This window comes from Labeo rohita, chromosome 23 (assembly GCF_022985175.1).
Source record: "Labeo rohita strain BAU-BD-2019 chromosome 23, IGBB_LRoh.1.0, whole genome shotgun sequence".
Classification (NCBI taxonomy): Eukaryota; Metazoa; Chordata; class Actinopteri; order Cypriniformes; family Cyprinidae; genus Labeo; species Labeo rohita.
In genome coordinates this window covers 23552976-23576629 of record NC_066891.1, presented here as the reverse complement: position 1 = coordinate 23576629, position 23654 = coordinate 23552976, and the positions used below count along the sequence as shown (strand labels likewise).

The 23654-nt window shown below is 35.9% G+C and overlaps 1 protein-coding gene across 1 annotated transcript in view; it reads right to left on the bottom strand.

The window, feature by feature from the left end:
- cntn3a.1 (contactin 3a, tandem duplicate 1) overlaps positions 1 to 23654 on the bottom strand; it is an 88802-nt gene that overhangs the window by 62505 nt on the left and 2643 nt on the right. Inside the window, exons 2-3 of the mRNA XM_051097436.1 lie at positions 16281 to 16420; positions 1390 to 1522 (exon numbers count right to left, since the gene is read on the bottom strand). Of these exons, the coding sequence (XP_050953393.1) occupies positions 1390 to 1522; positions 16281 to 16335 (188 nt within the window). The 5' untranslated portion in view covers positions 16336 to 16420. The remainder of the gene's footprint in view (positions 1 to 1389; positions 1523 to 16280; positions 16421 to 23654) is intronic.

Genomic DNA, 23654 nt, shown 5'->3' with positions numbered 1-23654 from the left:
TGGCGCAGTCTAATTCAGTGGCCTCAAAATAGCAACGTGCCTGAACACATTTCGTTTTCAGACCAGCACGCCCATGTGTGCACAAATGGGCGCAAATTCATTTGCTATTTAAACAACGTGGTGCAAGACATGAAAATGATAACTGTGTCAGGCTGAAACTAGCCATAAACACTTGCATCACGTATGGTGCTGTATGGTGCCGCATCGGGCCCCATGATGGTGAAAACAGGAACTTTCTTACTGCTATAATAGGTGGAAGGTGAACCAACTCCAGGGTAAGGCTAAAAGTAGCCAAATTTTAGTATAATCTATTAAGGCACATCACAAACCTGTCTTTTTAGCCAAGTACCAGATATAAGTGTCATGTCATTAGACATGTTTAATAAGGCTGGATTTGTATGTAACTTGAAAATAATTGAATAAACATATGGTAAGTTACTAATTAGCCTACAATGCTTTTAATTTCAAAGTTATTCAAACAGTGAATACAGAGAACTGCAGGACTGTGCGGTGGCATTTTGTCCTAAGCCCCTGTTAAAGGAGAAGTTCACTTCCGGAATAAAAATTTCCTGATAATTTACTCACCCCCATGTCATCCAAGATGTTCATGTCTTTCTTTCTTCAGTTGAAAAGAAATTTAGGTTTTTGAGAAAAACATTTCAGGATTTTTCTCATATAGTCGACCGTAAGTAAATTATCAGGGCAATTTTTATTCTGGAAGTGAACTAATACTTTATTTTCTGATCCATGGCCAGCCTATACAGTATGTTACTTTAATGGTTACTGAGGAGAATACAAGCCATAAATCGACTTTGTGTAACATCCAAAATGTTGTTTGATACATATATACTGGAGTTGAAATAAGCTTAAAATCAATTAAATTCACAGAGACCACGAATCAAGCACAAAAACAAGAGCGAGTCAAAGAAAGAGCACAGCCACAGAAGAGAAGTGGCTAAAGAAAACAGCTTTTCAAAGAGAAATTAAATCCAATTAGACTCAGCGTGGGTCTCCCGCAAAAATAAATAAATAAAGCAGACAGGCCAAACCAGCTGAGACTAGTTCAGATTGGTTTTGACTCAAGATGAGTCAAATCAAGGACTGTAGCGACAATATAAAGGGCTCTCGGTAATGGTGGCAATGGAGAGCTTCGCTCTTTGATAAATTAATGTGTCCTTGGCAGCTTGAAAAAGAGTTCCCTTCATGTTAGAAATACCCAACATGTGCTGAGAACTCAGGAAAACTTCCAAGGTCCTCGAGCCCAGATTGAACAGGTTAATCAGGTGTTATGGATTGTCTATTTGTCTCTGCCACTGACAAAAAAAATGATCAAATAAAGCTTGTCTTGGCGTTTTGATACCAAAATCCATGGGTACACTGGGATCTCACCTGTAGGATGGGGGCGGATGTCCCTGGGCTTCACAGCTGAAGGTGACCTCCCGGCTGGGCTCATTAAGATGGAGAGGGAATACAATACTTCCTGGCTGTTTGGTGAATACTGGCCTCAGAGGGCCGCTGCCTTCTAAAGGTGAGGAGGAAAAGAACAAAAATACACTGTTAGTCAATGCTAAGTTTAGCTGAGCGTGCTTTTTAGAGTGAAGCTGCTGTGAAAGGTATCCATCTGTTCATTGGATGAAAGCCTAGCTGTCATTCAATAGCTGTCAAGTGGGCAGCGTAAATTTGGCAACCAAAGAAATGTAAAAAAACACTTGAGATTATTGAAAGGATGTTGGTTATGCTACACGTTCAAGATGCTAATATCACAACCCCCAAATAGCAACACATATGTTAAAATACAACACTTTTGACCTTAAACATTGCTTTGAGATTTTTTTACATAGTTCACTGTATACTGTTTATCTACCATGTTATGCTACTGTATGTTTGCATTCACAAATCTAGTCAGAAAAAAAAACAAGAGCTTATTCAATTTTCAAGACACACATGGTGACCCACTAAGCTCACTAATGCGATTTCCTCATACCAAAGACACTAACTTGCAGGAAAGTAGCTTAATTGTGTGTATCGTGTAAACACTTAAAAGCCTAGAAATTTTGCGGCTTATTATTCTCCGTAATTACATGTTGATGGTTAGCGCAAACCACTTATCCTGTCTTATTAAGCACAAATGGCCTTCAGCAAGATGAGACATCCACCCAACAATGAGCAGGACACAGAGTTTTTATGCGAGAGTGAATACAATTTGCATAATCTAAAACTCATTGTGTGCCGATTAACACAACATAGAGCCTAATGTTACCGCATTGTGTCCAAAACACCAAAAACATCTGCATGTGATGAACAGAATTGTGGGGTATTCAAATGTCACTGCACTGACACTATTCTGTAGCTATTTCTGTATCTGCCATTTGACTTTCATGACCTTTCAAACATGTTATGCACAGAAATTAGTAATTAATTTTGTTTTTGCATGCTATTAAAATAACCAGTGTGATGTCTTTATTTTCTATTGTGTAAACAGCAATAAACTCATTTATAAACAGTTCTTAGCCTTTGTCTGCGTAGCCAGAATACGACATGCAATTTCCCCAAACAATTTTTTTAATCAACATTAATCATTTTGTCAAGATCAATTATTAACAATAAGGATTTTTGTCAAATATTCTGCTCCACCTTTGTAGTGTAAAGATGGCTTTTATTGATGCTAATAAAATAATATTAGTATAGTATTCTGACTGATTAACTGAATAAACAGATATATTTAATAAGGTACGCTCTAAAAAAATGCTGAGATCACCTTGTTGGGTCATTTTATTGGGTATTTTTTAATGTTTTTTACCCAGGTGTTGGGTAGTTTTTCTGTAACTAAGCTGCTGGGTCATTTTTAATGCTGGGTTATTTTTTTCTACCAAACCGCTGGGCTGAGCCTGTCTCTGACGAAACAACCCAGCTGCTGAGTTACAGTCAAAGCAATGGCTTTTTGAGTCCTCTACAGAAGAGATCGGTTTCTCAGAGCCACCAATTTGCACTTCTTCAGCATAATAAAGATTTGTATACATTTTATTTAATTTATAACATCTTTACTGTGCTGTAAATTGTATTATTTTACACAACGTAACATAAGGACGAGATGTCACCTGCGTCAGCAGCGGTTGTTTTGCGAGATGGAAACGCCTTTTGCCTTGCATAAAATAAATGGATTTTATTCATTATTGTATTGAGTTTATTCTTAAAATATGTATTCTAATGCCAGTACTGTTTGTTTATAGGCAGTTTTTGGAGTCAGTCATGGCATCTTTCAGCTACAAGTGAAACGCGAGGCCATGCTCTGAAGTTCGCAGTTAACTCGGTGAACACCAGCCCTTCACCGACTCAGATTTCGGTGACACACCAGCATGAGAACTAAAAAAGAAAACTAAAAAAGTGATTACAGAGAATGGTTGAACACACTAACATTTAAATTGTACTTTTAAATGTTACATTTTTTATGTCTAAAATGCTTATTAAATGAGTTTAAATGTATGTAATATTGTAAACTATGCCGTATTCACCCAAATAAATTCAATGTCTTGTGTTCTTGCCTAATAATAAATGTTCATCTTTTGATTATTGCTGTTGCCTCCAGTAATTCTGTGTGTGTTTTTATAAGTTCCAGTTCATTTTAAACCAGCAATATAATAATTTCTAAACAAATAAAATAAAAGTAAAATAACCCAGCATGTTTGGTACAAATATTTAACCCAACCAGTTGAGTCAAAATAACCCAGCATGTGTTCTGTCCAATATTTACCCAGCGCCAAGTTGGGTTGTTTTTAATCCAGCATTTTTATTGTAATTATAAAAAATTGCCCATACAAAGGTTTTAAAAAGCATCAATATCACAAAAAAACAAATAAACAATCAGGGATTAAAAAAGAATAAGAAACTAATTACAAGCAACAGGACAAAAACAACAATAGAACAAATAAATAAGAAATGCTACATACAATTTATAAAGTAATCAAATCTATAAAACACTGCATATTATTCACTGTATGAATTAAATATAAATTTCTTTTTATTAAAGTTACAAAAGCAGCTCTGTGAGCACCGTCTTCACATGTCTCGCAGACAGCGTGTACATATAGCAAAACCAGTTCCCTTTTGCTGCTGATTGCATTTCAACAGCTTAAAATCACTTGTTTTTAAACCGCGATGCTTAAAAACACATGTAAACGATACTTTTGCATGTAACACATGAGCATGTAACCACGATAGAGACGATAACACAAAAAACTTTTTAATCGTGCCTACTGGTAAATTGCCCACCCCTAACAGTTGCTACTAAAATACAAGTCCTTCTTCCATTATATTGCTTTGTCCAGTGAAAAAGTCATCACATCTGAATCAGGAGAGAAATATGCACAAGCACTCTTTACATGCAAAAACAGTTCAAAACAGTTTTAAACAAATATGTCAGTGGACTTTTTTGATGGAGGACTTGTATTTTGTCCAAAAGTGACGGTTCAAAGTTAAAACGCCTCATTGATAGATTTATTTCTAACAAACACAGCTTTTTTTTTTACTTGTGGATTATTGTGATGTTTTTATTAGCTGTTTGGACTACTGGACAGAGGATCCATTAGTAAGCAAGTGATGCAATGCTGAATTTCTCTCTGAACTCTTCTTGGATGGCCTGTTTTATTCAGCAAATTTAATTTTTTTGGGTGAAGTTTTCCTTTAATGGAAAAGTTCATTTCTGACCCTAATGTCTTCCGGCGTACTACGGAAATTTCTTTCTAAAGCAGCACTCATGTACTCACAGTTTGCCAAGTACTTTATATTTAGGGGACTCGTTTGAGAGGAAGCCATCCTCTTGAGAAATTAGTTCATGTTAAGCACATACCGCTGGTTGTTTATTTACCTTGTGCAGATATCAAGTTCCAGAGGGGTACAAACTGAATTAATGCATCCGAAATTTCGTAACTAACTGTTTTTTTCCACGCCAGAAACGCTAAATTGGTCTACCTAGTGTTCAATTAGCATCTCACTAACGCAGGAGAGGTGGAGTTCATTGTGATTCTGGGTGATAATAGAGCACAGAAGAGCTCTCAGTGGAGGTGTTTGAAATCTATTGAATGGGGAATACTCTGCACCAGGGCTAATTTCAATCTCACTGTCAACAAGGGCTTTAACTCTTAAATGTAACAGGAAACATGAGAAGATGAAAAGACGTGAGCGAGAGCAAATGATAAAGTGATACTTCACAACCATAATATTGACTCAGATTTCCCATTAGCTACTACAGTGCTTTCCACTGTTTGGCTGATCCATGTTTCCAACAGCCCAGCCCCCTCTCGTATTATTTTATTTTACAAAAAAAAAAAAAAAACTGTGTACAGCTACACAAAGCATCTGCAGCACTAACTACAGTTACTAACATGGTGATATTTATAACTTAGACATTCATAAACTCAACTAAATAGGATTCAGTATAGCTGTCATTTACATGTTTCACAATTGCTAATAGAGAAAAAACACCTCAGGTTCATCTCCAGTCATATGTTATATAATATCATTTAATCAAATATAAAAAAAATGAAGGTTGGGAAGTTAACAAACTGAATGCATACTGTAAGTTTGTAATGTTTGCTCAAATCACTTTGTAGTAAGAGCTTCGTTAATATATGAAATTAAGATAAATTGCAACTTGTGTTATTACATTTGTTTCATAGTTTCAGGGCTTTCATAGTTCATTTAAGATATTAAATGATTTTTGTTTACATTTCAGTTTTGATTATCGCAAATAATGATGGATTAATGATTTTAAGGTCTAATTCTTGCCATTAACAAACCATTAACTATGACTTTTGCTTCAATACACTTCTAATTTGCTGCTTATTTATAGTTATTTAGTAAGTTTATGTATTGAGTAGTATTAGGGATGTAGAATAAGGTCATGCAGAACATGTGCATGCTAATATGTAACTAGTTAATAGTGAGAATTGGTCCATATACGTGTACCATATAAGTGTTACCAACAATTCCCAAGAAATAAAATTCTTCTTGCCTGACTTTCTTATTTTCAAACTAAAAGTTAAATGTGATGTGTCTAATTTTTGACTGTACTAAAGCATAAAAAATGTTACATGAACCTTGTTAAGTTCACAAAGTTATTTCTGTGAAAAACTATGTTCTAGCCAAAATATCTGTTTTTGTTTTGCTTTGTGTGACTTCACCCACTGTCAATTTACCCAACAGTATTTTAACACTCCGGGTTGACATTTGGTGGAAAACACAGTGCACTGCAACCATGAGCACTGTTTCATGAGTACCTTCTAATCAATAATCTAAAAATCTGTTAAAAAAATGAATACCATGTCATCTTCAATCAGTTTTTTATTATATTTTTTTAAGCTTTTAGAAATTTCTAATTAAAACAACAGAATAAGAACAAGCAGAATAAGAATAAGCTACCAATCAAATTAAGTGTTAACAAAATGAATTTGTACTACAGAGGTGCATAGAACAACACAAAAGTGGCTTGTAGGTGTATTTTCATATGTTTAATGAGGCTCAGAGGGGGCATGAGTGCAATCAAATTCATAAACTCATGTTGAGAGTAATGTTTTAAATATACAATTTTGAATACAGAAATGATTTAAATAACTAAAAAGAGACTTTAAAAATGAATCTAAAACTGGCAGAAGGTGGTGCAAATCACTTATTTAATTACTGAATCATTCATTCATTTGATTCGTTCGAACCGCTGATTAATTCAGGAATATAGCAGGAATATAGCTCTCTCTACACTTTATGAAAGGATTCGTGAGATAAGTCTGTGATACTTTACAAAAACACGCAGAAACCTTTGAAGAAGAAACCTCCCCTCAGCGCAAACAAACCTGCTGATTGGGACAATCGCAAATGGGGCTCCTAAATATTTTTTCATAGTCGCACGCAGTAATTTTCAGATGCAATGTAAAGCCCTGCCAGGAAACAAACTGGGTCAGAAATCGCACCTAAAAACATATTGGTATCTTGTAAAAAACGTGGATAAATAAGCTCATCACCTTCCATTGTAAATTGAGCTCGTTCATGTTGCATGTCCTCAATCTGGCAACCCGTGTGAGCACTGATGGCCTCACTGCCTTTCTGGGCCTTGAATGTGGTAGTTGCATTGCTGCCTATGCAGAACCAGAAAGCTCATGGATTTCATTTGGATTTAATTTGTGTTCTGCAGATGAACGAAGGTCTTGCGGGTTTCGAACGACATGAGGGCAAATAATTAATGACATAATTTTATTTTCTTTTTTTTTTTTAACTTATCTTGAACATCCTAGTGTAACATCTTTCATTTACTGTGTTGTTTCACATATTAAGCAACACAACATTACTCTGTCAACACACAATAAATATTACTATTGCTACCAATATGCACAAATATTTTAAGTGATGCCACTGATCAACAATGCACTGTAAATAATGACTGTTCATGAACTGAACTGACTGGCTATTTTTTAATGAAATCATTTGTTCATAAATTAATTAATATTAAGGCTCTAAGCCACATTATGATGTCACAACCTCCCACCACTTTAAACTAAAGTGATGCCAATGGGGATTTCTAGAAATATTGTGTTCCACATGTACCCGCCAAAAACATCTTACGCAATCTTATGATGCACACGGACATGAAAGTCAGTCCGCTGAGATGTTATCAAAGGCTAAAACACACATTAATTATCAAGTGACTCAGCCATGCTAAACAAAGAGCGCTCTCATAATCAAGGCTCTAGAACACGTCAAATGGGGGCGTCAGTATTGACACTGCACTAAAGCATCTGTCTGTATCGGATCAAGCTGTTCAAAATCAACATGAGCAATTTCCCATGGAACAGCTAAATGAGATATCCACACCAAAATCTGTTACCAGGCGTATGTAAATAAAGACAGGGACGAGAAGTTTTTCGAACTTCAGGTTGAGCTTGGAGCTGATGCAAACGTGAGAAACGCAGCTGAGAGTGAATTTCTATCATGCGAAGAATTAATGCCGCAATTAAGGTTCATATTTGCCAGAGGACAAGAGGACGGAACTGTCTATTTCAGAAACACCATGTAATTACAAGCTTTGGTGATGCTGCAAATATTACAAGATGTTATTAAAATATTGATGGGGAGTAATCTGAAACCGCGTCGCCGCCTGCGGCTTTGACGTTGCGTTGTGAGGATTCTGCTGAGGGCTTTACTGGTGCTGTGATTTCTGTCAACAGACCACAGCTGTCCAAAGAGACACACAGCCACTGAGAAATTATCCATCCCTGTTTGCCACAGAATACTAACAAGAGGTTTACAACACAAAAGCCCACCTTGGTGGAAAGGGAGGTCATTACGAAGGAAGTTGGAGAAAGCAGGTCTCTCTCTCTCTTTCTCTCTCTACCTGAGGGGAGAATTTATATGGCTGCGCAGCCCCCCGGAGCAGTGCCGGAGCTGGAGGGAAAAGCCAAGGAGCAATTTGGAGGCCCAAATAAAAACTAATCTCAAATTCAATACCATCTGACAAGCCGATGAATTCGGCCAGCTTACCTCAGCATGAATATCCAGCCACAGACAGGGCGCGCGGGGCGAGGGGGGGGGAAGGGGTTTAGGCGTTCGTGTGCCCTCCAATCCGTTTGATTCTGATTCAAGGGTTTTATTCATCAAATGAAAAAGCCAATCTTGGTAAGTTAAAATACACACCTGCACACACCCACGCAAACAAACACACACACACACACACACAACAAGCCCTGAAGAGCTGAGAACCGTGAATTTAAGGAATTAAGTGCGGCGTATTCGGTTAACTGTAACAAACTTGCAGAAAATTATGTATAATGAAATATATCACAATGGATCAATTGTTTATTTGTATTTAAAAGTGTATTTATGCATTTGCCTTTTTCTAATTAACATTTCTGTTCCATATGATCCCTAAGCGACTAATAATATAGCAATTAGTGTCAAAAACAGTCAAAAATACAATTTAAAGACATAACTCAATGAAAAAGACATGTGCTTAACAGTATTGAATATTCAGTTGTAGTGTACTTCAAATCTAATGTTTTTTTTTTTAAGTTTATTAATACTACATTATTTACAGTAAATAAAAGTGTACTTAAAGAGAGTTCACTTACAACACTGTATCTCAAAACACTTATGTACACTTTTAAAAAGTGTGCTTTGTAATTAAGTCAAATGAATTTGAACTAAAAGGATTTTTAATAGTTGTTTTAATATTCTTTTGTCATTCTTTAAAGAATTACACTTATTTTCATGGTGACTAACATACTAAAAAACATGTAAAGTACTTGATTATAATTATTGATTAATACACTGTAAAAAAAATTGTCGAGTCAACTTAAAATCATTTTTCTCCATATAATGGACTGATATGGTGCCCGATTTTGAACTTCCAAAATGCAGTTTAAATGCGGCTTCAAGCGATCACAAATGCGGTTGTAAACGATCCCAGCTGAGGAAGAAAGGTCTTATCTAGCGTAACAATCGGTTATTTTCATAAAAAATAATACAGTTTATATACTTTTTAATGCCAAACGCTCGTCTTGTCTTACTCTGCCTGGACTGTTTTTGTTCTGGTTTATGACAGTTAGGGTATGTCGAAAAACCCCCATCTCATGTTCTCCCTCAGCTTCGAAATCGTCCTATATGGCTGTTTTATCTTTTTTGTTAAGGGTGTTTGATTTTTTTGCATGTTTACTTTGCAAAGACTGGGTCCGAACTTCTGCACTGATATACGGTGATTTCGAAATGATTTTTGAAGTTGAGGGAGAAAATACGATTGGAGTTTTTCGGCATACCCTAACTGTCTTGAGTTAAAATACACAGAGTTCAGTAAGAGAAAGGCAAGACGAGCGTTTGAGATTAAAAAGTATTTAAATTGTATTTTTTTAATGAAAATAACAGATTGTTTCTTCCTTGGCTGAGATTGTTTACAACCACATTTGGGATCGTTTGAAGCTGCATTTAAACTGCATTTTGGAAGTTCAAAATCGGGGCACCATACCAGTCCATTATAAGGAGTAAATGCATAAATGTTTTCCTCAAAAAACATAATTTCTTTACGACTGAAGAAAGACATGAACATCTTGGATGACAAGGGGTGACTACATTATATGTGAATCTTTGTTTTGGAAGTGGACTTCTCATTTAAAATTTGAAGTTTAGTCAGCTTGAAATGTTAAGTTGTACTAAGTGACATCTTAGATGTTTTGGCTAAACTAAGGCAGCCAGGTAACAAATTATTTTAAGTTGAACCCATTTTTTTTTTTTTTACAGTGTAGCTGTAGTGTGTTATTCAGCATCACATTTAAAGTTAATACATTAATTAAATGTAAGTAATTGAAAGATTAGCATTATAAATGTGTAATTACTGTACAAACATATATTTAAATTAATGACATACAAGTTTAAATAAAAAAGAAATTAGAGTTTATTTTAGTTTACCATAAATGCTGGTCTGTACATTCAGCAGTAGACTTATATTTCAAGACTATATGTGATCCTGGACCAGTAATGTAGGTCCATTTTTTTGAAAAAAGCTTTCCATTGATGTATGGTTTGTTAGAATATGACAATATTTGGCTGAGATACAACTATTTGAAAATCTAGAATCTAAGGGTGAAAATAAATCAAAATATTGAGAAAATTTTCCAAATGAAGTTCTTAGCAATGCATGTTACTAATCAAAACTTACGTTTTTTTATATTTACGGTAGGAAATTTACAAAATATCTTCATGGAACATGATCTTTACTTAATATACTAGTAATTTTTGGCATAAAAGAAAAATCGATAATTTTGACCCATATAATGTATTTTTGCCTACTGCTACAAATATAAACATGCTTCTTGTGGTCCAAGGTCACATATAAGTAACTGAGATTTCATATAAGACTATACTTAGTCTAAGACCTACTTAAGTGAAAGCACTCTAAAGTTCAGATAATTGCATTTAAACTTTTTCATTTAATTGAATTACTTGCATTAATTAAAGTGCCTGAAACATTGCATTCAGTATTTTCAGCTACTTTTTTTTTAAACAAAATAAATACACTTTTTAAATGAATGCTAAAGCTTACTTCTTAGTTGTCTATGTCATCTTAAGTCAAAGTTTTCTTTCACTCGCACCAGTATCTTCCTGGCACTTCTTAATACATCTGCTCCCAGACTCCCAGATAGAAATTAATAAGAGGGAATAATCTTCCCAAAATGTAGTAAAATTCATACAGCGTCTAAATCAGTTTGGCAGCTGCTGAGAAACAAAAAATATACATGTTTTGCATTTAAACTGAATTAATCAGCACTACGGATGTGTTAGTGCTTTTCTCTGATTGTGCTGTTTGTGTTTTGTGTCTCTACTCCTCAATCAAAGCACATTTAATCAAGCACAATTATATCCTTGCGTCCATTATGTTCTACTGCAGTTACAATTACCTGACGCCATATGCTTGAAAGATAGAAATTAAAGCAAACTGTTTAACGGGTGTAATTGTTTACAGGTTTTTAGTCAAGTTTTGAAGAGACAAAGCAAATGAATGCAGTTAGTGGCCATTAGCATGTCTTATTTTTCTAGAGGCCATTTTTTTCTTACTTTCAAGAGTGCTGGCAATTAAATCACCCAGGTATCCAATAATCATTTCTAGTGGGTTTACCGTTAATGTAATTAGCATTAGTTTGGAGTGGGTGAATAACATTCCATTTCGCAATGCTGTAAGATTTAGTTAGCAGTAGCAATTATTAACAGTTAACTTATTTTGAAATCACAAACACCACTGGCAGAAGTCTCTCTGTAGAGAAAGGGATAGTTCACCAAAAAATTTAAATTCTGTCATTAATTACTCACCCTCATGTCGTTCCAAACCCCTAAGACCTTAGTTCATCTTCAGAACACAAATTAAGATATTTTTGATGAAATCTGAATGCTTTCAGAGCCTGCATAGACAGACATCAGTTGTTCAATCATAATTTAATGAAGCTACGACGCATACGTTGTGGTACTGTCGTGAACATATGTCGAAGCCTGACAGAGAAGAGAAGACGTTGTTGAATAAAGTCATTATTTTTGTTTCTTTTGTGCACAAAAAGTATTATCGTAGCTTCATAAAGGTAAGGTTGAACCATTGATGTCACATGGACCTTTTTAACAATGTCCTCACTACCTTTCTGGGCCCTGAATGTGTCAGTTGCGTTGCTGTGATGGTCAGAAAGCTCACAGACTTCCTCAAAAATATCTTAATTTGTGGTCTTACGGGTTTGGAATGACATGAGGGTGAGTAATTAATGACAGAATTGTCATTTTTGGATGAACTGTCCCTTTAATAATATAAAACTATTCATTAGAGCATAATTCACTATTTTTGTTTTTCCTTACACTACTTATAGAAAGACTGGTGCTAGTTGTCGCAGGGGCTATAGCCCAGTAACTAAAAGGTTTTCAATCAAATATCCAATTACATAAATGTATGTTTTCCCTTGCGGTGGGTTGTATGTTTTTCCAATCGAGTTCAATGTTATAATATTTATGCTTCAGTTGTTGTGTAAGCACAATAAAAACACTTTAGACAAGAGTCGACTATACGATGAAGGTAAATTTAAAATGTTAGATGCTATGTGTGTTTAACGTGCAATTTTTAATAACAAAATCTTTATGTTCTATTAACATTTTTTTAATAAACAGTATTGTGCATGACTGATAATTGATTACTTTTAATTTTGCAGAAAAGCCAATACCGTAGGTTCCCGTTATGACATCTTAACCCAAAAATATAAGTGTGACAACATGCCCCACTTCACCTGCTTACAATGTATTTAATGATCTGAACCCTTTACTGACTTGAAGCTGAATAAATAAGCTTTCCATTGATGTATGGTTTGTTGGGATATACAATATTTGGCTGAGATACAACTATTTGAAAATCTGGAATCTGAGGGTGCAAATAAATCTAAATATTGAGAAAATCGCCTTTAAAGTTGTCCAAATTAAGTTCTTAGCAATGCATATTACTAATCAAAAATTAAGATTTGATATATTTATGGCAGGAAATTTACAAATAACTTCATGGAACGTGATCTTTACTTAATATCCTAATACTTTTTGCCATAAAAGAAAAATTGATCATTTGACCCATACAATTTATTGTTGGCTATTGCTACAAATATACCCGTGCTACTTTTCATTTTGCAGAAAAGCCAATACCGCAGTTCCCGTTATGACATCTTAACCCAAATATAATAGTGTGACAAAATGCCCCACTTCACCTGCTTACAATGTTTTTAATGACCTGAACCTTTTCCTGAATAATTCTACAACATAACAACCTAGTAGCGGAGAAAAGAGTGCTTTCAAAAATCACACGCAGCAGGAGTGACGATCATGTAAAAGAGCAAACATCCCTTTTTAAATCAAGGACTTAAAAGCACAAGGATTAAGTCTGACCCTCCTAGTGACTGAAAGACAATGTAACTGCTTCATCAAAAAGAGATCAATAAAGCGGCTTTTGTGCTTCCACTTGGCTAAATGAGAACATAAATTGTGCTCTCCAATAAAATAATGGCTGGTAGATTCATTTGCACATTAACCTTTTCATGTCTCTCAAAGGGGTGGTTAAATTACATATTATCACATCTTTTCTCCAACTTTGACACAAAGCAAGGTGGTCTTTAAATCAAACAGTCTGCCGCCATGCCCAGTGTATAGGAGGCACAGCTCAGTGACAATGGAAATATGTCAAATGCATTTTCTGCTCAAGATAGATGAGTATAAAGCCTATGCGTCCAATTTCATAATTCCACCCTAGTAAAAAAGTAATAGATTTAAAATACATTTATTTCATACAAAGTATAGTTAAAATCTATTTATATATTTCCGGACATATCACTCAAGATTTAATGATATGAAAAAAAGAACTGAACTTCATTTAGAGTACTACTTGTGCACAATGCACATTTCTTAATATTAAGATAAAAATGTGTTTTAATGTCACTATTGTTGAGGATTTTATGATCTTTGAATAATATTGGTTTTTAAATGCAAGATATTTAAAGTGTACCTTAAGTATACTTGCAATAATTCCACTTTAACACAATCAAATATACTCCAGTACATCTTTAGATGGACTTCTTATGCACAATTAAAGTGCATTAAGTACAAAATGAATTGTTCCAATTTAACAGATTTTAAAGGCACAATAGGTAAGTTTTCACCACTAGAGGGTGCATATTTAAAACAAACAACAAACAAAGGCGTAGTTTGATTGAGTGTGGAATCACAGGAGTTGTAGTCTTCATCCCCACAGCCAATGCAATTCGACAGGACTCGGGCAGAAATATTGGTTATTGATGAGCCAATGTATTAAACATTTATTAAGGTCACTGAAGTATGAAGCAGGGTGGGGCTGAAAGTCATAGAAGCAAAATGAGGATGCTGGAGCAATTGCTAATGAGAGATGAGCGAGATACATGACTCGAAAACAGTGGAGCTTTTATTATGCCACAGCCGACCGCTTCTTGCAGTCATGCGTATGTAGGAAAAAGCAACTCTGGTTTATCATACTGGATACATTTGAGCGTGCTAAAGTGTTGTTATAATGCTACTTTGAGCATTCGTCGCCTGTCTAATAAAATGTATAACATATTAAAGCGTCTTTGGGGTTTTCGTGTTTTCTACAAAATAAAACCGGAAAAAATCTAGGGTGTGTGACAGCAATGGCAGGTGACGCAATGACACGGTCCGTTACACTAGTTAAAATCATTTATTCCTCTGGATTTAAACATTTTTCTAAAGATTTGGGATAATGTAAGTACACAAGTCAGCAAAATAAATAACACCGTTCTAGTGGTTTCTGTATATTTTAATAAAAAAATCTTATATATTGTGCCAAGGACAAGTTCACTTCCAGAACTTTACAGATAATGTACTCACTCCCTTGTCATCCAAGACGTTCATGCCTTTCTTTCTTCAGTCGATAAGAAATGATGTTTTTTGAGGAAAACATTTCAGGATTTCTCTCCTTATAGTGGACTTCAATGGCGCCCACGAGTTTGAACTTCCAAAATCTAGTTTAAATGCAGCTTCAAATGTCTCTAAATTAACCCACCCAAGGAAGAAGGGTCTCGTCTAGTGAAACGATCGGTCATTTTCAAAACAAGTTGCCAATTTATATATTTCTTAATGCTCATCTTGTCTCGTCTCTGTGATGCGCATGCGTAGTCTGTGTAATCCGGGTCAATGCAGTTAGGGTATGTCAAAAAAACTCCCATCTCGTTTTCTTCTTCAACTTCAAAATCGTCCTATACCTTGTTTTACCTTTTTTATAAAGGGCGTTTGATCTTCTTTGCATGTTCACTTTGTAAACACTGGGTTGGTACTTCTGCAGCGATGTACGATACTTTTGAAGTTGGGGAAGAACATACCCTACATACCCTGGGGAAGAACATACCCCGACAACTGTATTGAGCCAGAAAAAAAAATAGTTTACACAGACACACACAAGATGAGCATTTGAGGTTAAAAAGTATATAAATTGTCTATTTGTTTAGAAAATGACCTATCGTTTCACTAGATAAGACCCTTCTTCCTCGGCTGGGAGTGTTTAGAGTCATTCGAAGCTGCATTAAAACTGCATTTTGGAAGTTCAAACTTTGGGGCACCATTGAAGTCCACTATATGGAGATGATTCCTGAAATGTTCTCCTCAAGAAACATAATTTCTTATCGACTGAAGAAAGAAAGGCATGAACATCTTGGATGACAAGGGGGTGAATAAATTATCTGTAAATTTTTGTTCTGGAAGTGAACTTCTCCTTTAAGCATACCAGTTTCATATACTAAAAATACAACTGCAGGGTATTTTTATTAAGTACAAAATATGTAAAATAATTTGTAGTACACTTAGCATGAAATAAATGTATTTCAAATGCATTTAGGTATATTTATTTGTCACAAGGGCAGATAGGAATAAAGAGTTGCTGAAAAGAACATATCGACACATTCTCACTACTGCCATAAATGCAAAAGCACCTATGACCACTTCATATTGATTTAATACATACTATTTAATATAAACCACCACTATATTGTGTCTTTGCTCACCTCACCACTGTGCCTATCCGGAAGAGTTGGATGGCTTTAACATTTACAAACAAAGTGAAACCTTTAATTGGTTCCAGAAGATAGGAGACATCCCTGAATGAGAGGTCTGCCCGTAATAGTAAATGACAAGGACAAATGTGTGCCATAGAAACAGACAGGAAAGTCTATAGAGGAGGTTATTAGGATGCCTACCTGAAAGGCATCCCATGAATAATTGCAGTACCAGCAGTTTCCATGACAACCCCATTTTAAATATTGGAGGTCAGCGAGAGCTCACATTCAATTGAGGGTAAATAGAATGCCGTCTTTGTCCAGACTTGATCCTCTGTGCCCTGAAATCAAAAGACAAGATGAGCAGAGTTAGAAAGAGTTCACCAGACTACTGCAACCATGTTCAGTAACATTTCCTAACTGTGTGTCATGTAAATCAGTTTTTTTCTTCATGAAAACAGATTTGGAGAAGTTTAGCGTTACTTGCTCACCAAATGGATCCTCTGCAGTGAATGGATGCCGTCACAATAAGAGTCCAAACATCTGATACAAACATCACAATAATCCACAAGTAATCCACACCACTCCAGTCATCAATTAACATTTTTGTGGATTACTTGTGGATTATTGTGATGCATTTATCAGCTTTTTGGACTCTCATTCTGACGGCACCCATTCACTGCAGAGGATCCACTGGTGAGCAAGTAATGCTAAATCTCCAAATCTGTTGTAATGAAAAAACAAACTCCATCTCGGATGGCCTGAGTGTTAGTATATTTTCCACAAATTCTCATTTTTTGGTGAACTACTCCTTTAATGTGAACATGTCAGATAAAAAAGTTTTATTGTTTAGATCAATAGCTGTCAAAAAGACCCTGAAACTTCTTAGCAATACTTTACCGCAGGTACTGTGATAATCTTTTTAATCCTTGATCATAAAACATAAAGCTAACCGATAACGTGGCATATCTACACTGATAATACTCCAGGATATAATTAGAGCCTTTACTTAAATAAAGTTTTTCGCCAACATAACATAAGGCTTTTAGGAGGGTTAAGAACTTGGCCCAAGGTACAAATCCCTGTATGTTATTCTCTGGCCTTCACAGCTCTATCATCTGGAGGGGAGACTTCAGGCAGCTGGCTCTCACACATCTGGTCTAACACAAGATTACTCAAACACTCCAGTACACACACTCACTGAATTCACAAGTACTTTCTCTGTCCTGTACAGTCTTTGAAGACGAAACTAAAATGAAGTTTATAAATCAGATTCTGTCAGTACAACAGCAAAACTGCAAGTGTGATATTGAACAGTTCTGCAAACAAGAAGTTAATAGACTGCTGCAGTGATGCGTACGGTATTTTTGTAGGCCAACTTGAAAGTTAGCATCACTTTGCTTCCCTTAACAAAAACCCAATAGGATTTTTTCTTTACGGGTACTGCAGACAACAAGCTCTGTCAAAAAGCTCCAACTAAAGTTGATGATATTTAATGTCTCTGACAATCTCTGTAGTCCCATTTAGGCATTTAGCAATTGCATTTTTTTTTCAAGACAAGTAAAAAAAATATTACTGATGTATTTCATGTCATAAAATAAAATAAAATATCTTAAGTATGAGTTAACCACAGACATACTTTCAGGCATTTAAACAAAAGCCCGATTGACTTCAGGGTGATTGTTGACATGTTGCTATTTTGAGGCAACTGAAAACTATTCAGTCATTCAGTCTTTGCTCTTGCAACTTCCGCCATGTAAATGGCGAATCCACCATGGTGGAAGTGCAATTGGCTTTTAAAGGAAATGGGAGATGAGACTCTGGTTGGTTTATTGCATGCCATGCCCAAAACACATCCATGACTCATTAAAAGAATAGGTACAACCCTTTTGGACCATGCGTCTGGCACACCAACCCTTTTTTCCATTGTTAAACTGGCAAAAGTGTACCTGCACCTAGATCGTTAAGTTAGGGCCTTTTGAGAGATACAGTGAACCATTCCAGCAGAGTTATTGCTTATACAAATTAGTTCAATAAACAGTTAATGTGTAAGTTAATAAAAGGTAAACACATTTTAGAGACAGTATTACTAACTTATGCTCTGCCAACATAAAGATTTCTAAATTAAGTGAGCATCGAATCAATCTGCTGCAAACAGTGTTTACTTCCTGAAAGAATGAGCGTTTTTAAATGAATCATTTGAGTGAGTGATTCAATGATTACCACATACTTTTTCCGTTCTTGAATTAATCACACCCTGCATCCTTATACAGTGAACATTTTCATGTGATAGCCATTTGCAATGGCATCTAATATTGTAGTTGACTATCTAGTGAACTTATTTAATCCTACAATGCACCTCAAGTTCCTGAAATCAAGTTCGAGAAGAGCCTAATCGCTCCTGTCAATCTTCGCAACAAGCACATATAAGCAGCAGTCATTGCGCTGTCCCAGCGACAGTTCTTCTGGTATCCCTCCACATCCCCATCTCCTCCCGTAATTTCTCCTTTACACCCCACATTCATGTTCATGTTCAAGCGTCCTTCAAGGACAGCAAGCCAAGCCAAGTTCATTTTCCATTATCTAGCAGGACTGAATGAGCAGGCAACTCGTGAATTGCTGATGGCATCCGAAGCACTTCTAGCACTCCCAGCGTCTGAATTTTCTCACATGCTTTTATTTACTCATTTAGTGGACTATATTAGAGGAATGTAGGGAATAGTGAGGGTGACGATGAGGGTGTATGGGACGATTTTGGATACAGCCATACTGTTTTGAACTAACTGTTTAAGTGGAAAATTCAATGACTCACTCACTTGACAAAGTCACTTGTCACCACCTACTGGTGTAACAATAGCCACATTTCCATTACAGATTTGTACAAAACGTGCAATATTTTATAAATGTCAATAAAAAAACTATTGTGAAATGACAGCGTTTCCATTAACCACGACTAAAACATTTTTCAGAGTCAGAGCCGTAATGTGCTGCAGATGTGTGCAGTGTAAATAAGGTGTTATCCAAGCACTAATGTCAAGGTAAGCTAGGTACAGTAAAGAATGATCATGTAACCTTTACGTATGCCAGGTGACCTGTAAATACAAAGAAAATCATGCAAGCGTAGAAACGTTTTTGCAAAATACAGTCATGGCCAAAAATATTGGCACCCTTGCAATTCTGTGAGAAAATGCAATCCTTCTCTTTTGCAGAAAATGTTTTGGTACTGTTTTTTTGTTGTTGTTGTTGTTGTTGCTGTTGTTGTTTGCATTGAAAAAACACAAAAAAGAGATAAGAAAAGTCAAATCTGATACAATTCCACACAGAACCCAAAAAATGCACTGGACAAAATTATTGGCACCCTTAACTTAATATTTGTTAGCACCCCCTTTGGAAAAAATAACTGCAATCAATCGCTTTCTGTAACCATGAATGAGTTTCTTGAACCTCTCTACTGGAATTTTGGACCACTCTTCTTTTGCAAACTGCTCCAGGTCATTCAGATTTGAAGGATGCCTTCTACCCAACTGCTGTTGTCCTATGGGATTCAGATCTGGACTCATTGCTGGCCATTTCAGAACTCTCCAGCGCTTTGTTTGTAATCATTTCTGAGTACTTTTTGAAGTGCATTTCAGGTCATTGTCCTGCTGGAAGACCCATGACCTCTGGTGGAGAAGCAGCTTTCTGACACTGGCCACTACAGTGCGCCCCAAAATTCTTTGGTAATCATCAGATTTTATGAAACCGTTCAGACAGTGAAGGCATCCAGTGCCAGAAGCAGCAAAACAACCTCAAAGCATCTTTGAACCTCCACCATGTTTGACTGTAGGGACTGTGTTCTTTTTTTTGAAGGCAACATTTCCTTTTCTGTGCCATGATGTCCTTTACCAAAAAGCTCTACTTTTGTCTCATCTGTCCACAATACGTTCTCCAAGAAGGATTGTGGTTTTGTCACTTAAGTTTTGGCAAACTCCAGTCTTGCTTTTTTATGCCTTTGTGTCAGCAGTGGTGTCCTCCTGGGTCTTCTACCATAGCATCCTTTTTCATTCAGATGGTGACGGATAGTGCGAGCTGACACTGTTGTACCCTGTGTCTGCAGATCAGCTTGAATTTGTTTGGAAGTTAATCAGGGTTCTTTATCCACCATTCAAACAATCCTCCGTTGTAATTTTTCATTAATTTTGCTCTTGAGATTGGACTTGTAGCCTTGAGATTGCCCATGTTTTTCCACTATTTTTTCTTCCAAATCCACAGACAACTCTTTACACTTCTTTCTGTTCTCCATGCTCAGTGTGACACACAACACAAAGGTTGAGTCAACTTTTCTCCATTTTAACTGGTTACAAGTGTGATTACTATATTGCCTGCACCTGTTACTTGCCACAGGTGTGTCTAAATACAAATTACAGAAGCATCACATGCTTGAAAAGCAATTGTTTCTTACAATTTTGACAAGGTGCCAATAATTTTGTCCAGTCCAGTTTTAGCAAGTTTGACTTCTCTTCTTTGTTTTTTGTGTTTTTGCAGTGCAAACAAAAACAATAAGCATGTGTATACCAAAACATTTGCAATTGGAACAATTTCTGAGAGAAGTGTTGCATTTTCTGACAGAATTGCAAGGGTGCCATTGGGCAAATTTTCAATTTGCAATTTCAATTTGCAAAATTTGAAGGTCAATGGAAACACAGCTAATGCAATTTGCAGAAAGACTCTCAAATTTCAAAAATATTGCACATGCTTTTGAACATGTCAACTAACAGTGTAAAAACGTCCTAGTCCTAGTTCTTGTGGCTTTTACAAACTTTCACTTTTACAAAAATCCCTTACTTTTACAGTTAATACAGTGACACATAGGAACAGATAGCAAGAAAAAAATGTTGATCACTGGATATGATCCTTACCATGGATGGTATTGTCACATTTATGTCTGTTTAGGTCTTTTGGTTTCTCCCATTGTCTCCCCCCCGTCGATCTGTCTGTTTTGGTTTACCCAAACTACCGTCATCCCCTACACCTGTGTTTGTAATTAGTCTCTCCCTTTATAAGTCTGCTTGTGTTTTGAGTTTGCTGTCGGTCCTTGACGTTATTTGGAAGTGTGTGGATGTCTCGTTCTGTTCCTGCCTGTTCCTACGAAGATTTATATTAAATTGTTATTTGTTCGTATCGTATCTCGTTTCACGTCTCGTTCGTCCAGCACTGCGTGTAAACAGGTATATAAAACATGTAAAAATAAAAAAACAGCTTAGGTGTACTCTGTTAACTTTTTGAACACTGTTTTGCAAGCTGTCTCTAATTTCATATGATATTTTAATAGGTTGTTATCCATGGTATTTCTAAAAGGATCTTTTTGATAAGCTTTGGTACCATATGCAACATTACTATTTATTTTCCTAAAGCACTTCTAAGTGCAAGTGGTAAGGGCTGAAATTGGCCATGTTCAATGGGGCTTCACCTCACAATGGTCATCCATTAAGCAGGTGCTTTACGCAGCACAACAAATTTGAATTTATTACCCATACAAAAATGCTTGAATGCTCACCAACTGCAGACTTATTAGCAGGGACTGAAATGAAGGGCAGGTTAAAACTAGTATCCAGCCAGCAAGTGTCATGATAACCACACATCTTTACCTAACAAAGTGAAGTCTTTTGGGAGAACATCCTTCAATTATCACATCCAAAGAAGTATTAAACTCCTGGAGAGAGTTAGCTGACAGCATTTCTGTTTATCTCAGAGAGCTGCAAATCATATGTTGCTAAAATCCTATTTTGCTTGAATACTTGCCTTTCTTTACAGTAACTGTTATTGAGAGAAGCCTTTTTCTCCACATGAGGTTGCCACATTCCATTATGCAACCCCGTTTCCATCACTGAATAAAAAATAAAAAAGGTAATTGTGGCTTTTTATCTCACAATTCTGTTTTTCTCGCAAATCTAACATTTTTCATAGAATTGCATAATACAAACTTACAATTCTGAGAAAAATGTCAGAAATTCTGAGAAAGATTTAAACTTGCAATTGCGAGTTATAAAGTAAATATTGCAAGATATAAACTTTACATTCAGAATTTTATCTCAGAATTGCATGATATAAACACAATTGCGAGTTATAAAGTATATATTGCAAGATATAAACTTTAAATTCTGACTTTTTTCTCAGAATTGCATGATATAAACTCACAATTGTGAGTTATAAAGTCAGAATAGTGGGATATAAACTCAAGGTTTGGCCTGGTCAATTTACTCCTTTTACGCTTTTAGAAAATGGGATATGAAAGCCTGATTTTGCCACATATTGTAGCTTTTTATCTTACAATTCTGTCTTTTTTTCTCAGAATTGCATGATATAAACTCACAATTGTGAGAAAAAAAGTCATAATTGCGAGATACAAACTTTTTACCTTGCAATTCTGACTTTTTTTCTCGCAAATGCGAGTTTGTATATTTTCTTGCAATTGTGAGTTCTCAGAATTGCAAGATATCTTGCAATTCTTGCAACTGGGAGTTTATATCATGTGATTCTGGAAAAAAAAATATACTTCACAATTCTGACTTCTTTTCTTGGAAATGTGAGTGATGCGATTTAAAAAAAAAAAATGTCAGAATTGTGAGACAAATAGTTGCAGTTTTTTTTATTCAGTGGCAGAATCTGGGTTCCACATGCCATTTTCATAACAGCAGGAGTAAATTGACCCGACCAAACTTTAACCCACTGTAAAAATGACATAATACTCAGACATCCACGTTACAAATCTGTGCACACAAAAACGAGAAAAAGCATCATTAACCATCTACTGTGTGTCCACGTGAAATCAATAAATGACTCTAGCATACACCTAGAAAATGACAGCATAAGTATCATAGGCCTTTGTAAAACTTGACTTTACTATTAGGATTCAGGCCCTTTAAATGTTTGCTTTGTTTGTGTGATTGGCAGTTCATCCATTATGGCTCGTGGATGCATTTCAAAGCTCAGCACATGACATGCAATATATGTCTCACTGTAATGCTACAGACCGAGCTCTCACAGCCAACAATCAGAGCTGAAAATGAGCCCACAGAGAATTTCTTTGTCCTTTAAATTCTGCTTGATGCCATAACTCTGCTTGATGCCATAATAAAAGCCAAAATATGGCATGTTTTATGCTTCAAAAATGGGATCTGTCTGGAATATTTGCAGACATTCACATTTGCACTGCAATCGGACAAAAGAGAGCAAGAATAAGGCACAGAACTCCCATTCGTCCACCACAAAAACACGTCTAAGAGCAAGGCTCCGGAAAGCATGCAGTGTCTGGCTTTAAAGGAAGAGCTCACGGTGAGCTTGACCTTGGTACTACCTCTGTCTAGAAATCCATCAATTTTTCAATGAAGTCTGTATTAATAGAATCTCCACTCTGCTCTTCATGGGATTCACACGAAATGTACAGTTTTTAAACATAAATGAGACAGACACCCACTCTTCCCAGTTCTGCCACGATCTCGGGTAGAAAGTAACACTCTAAATCTTTTATCTGTTTCCCTTGACTTCACTTGATCCACAAACACCATCTTTGAGTTTCTCTGTAAACCCAAGCAT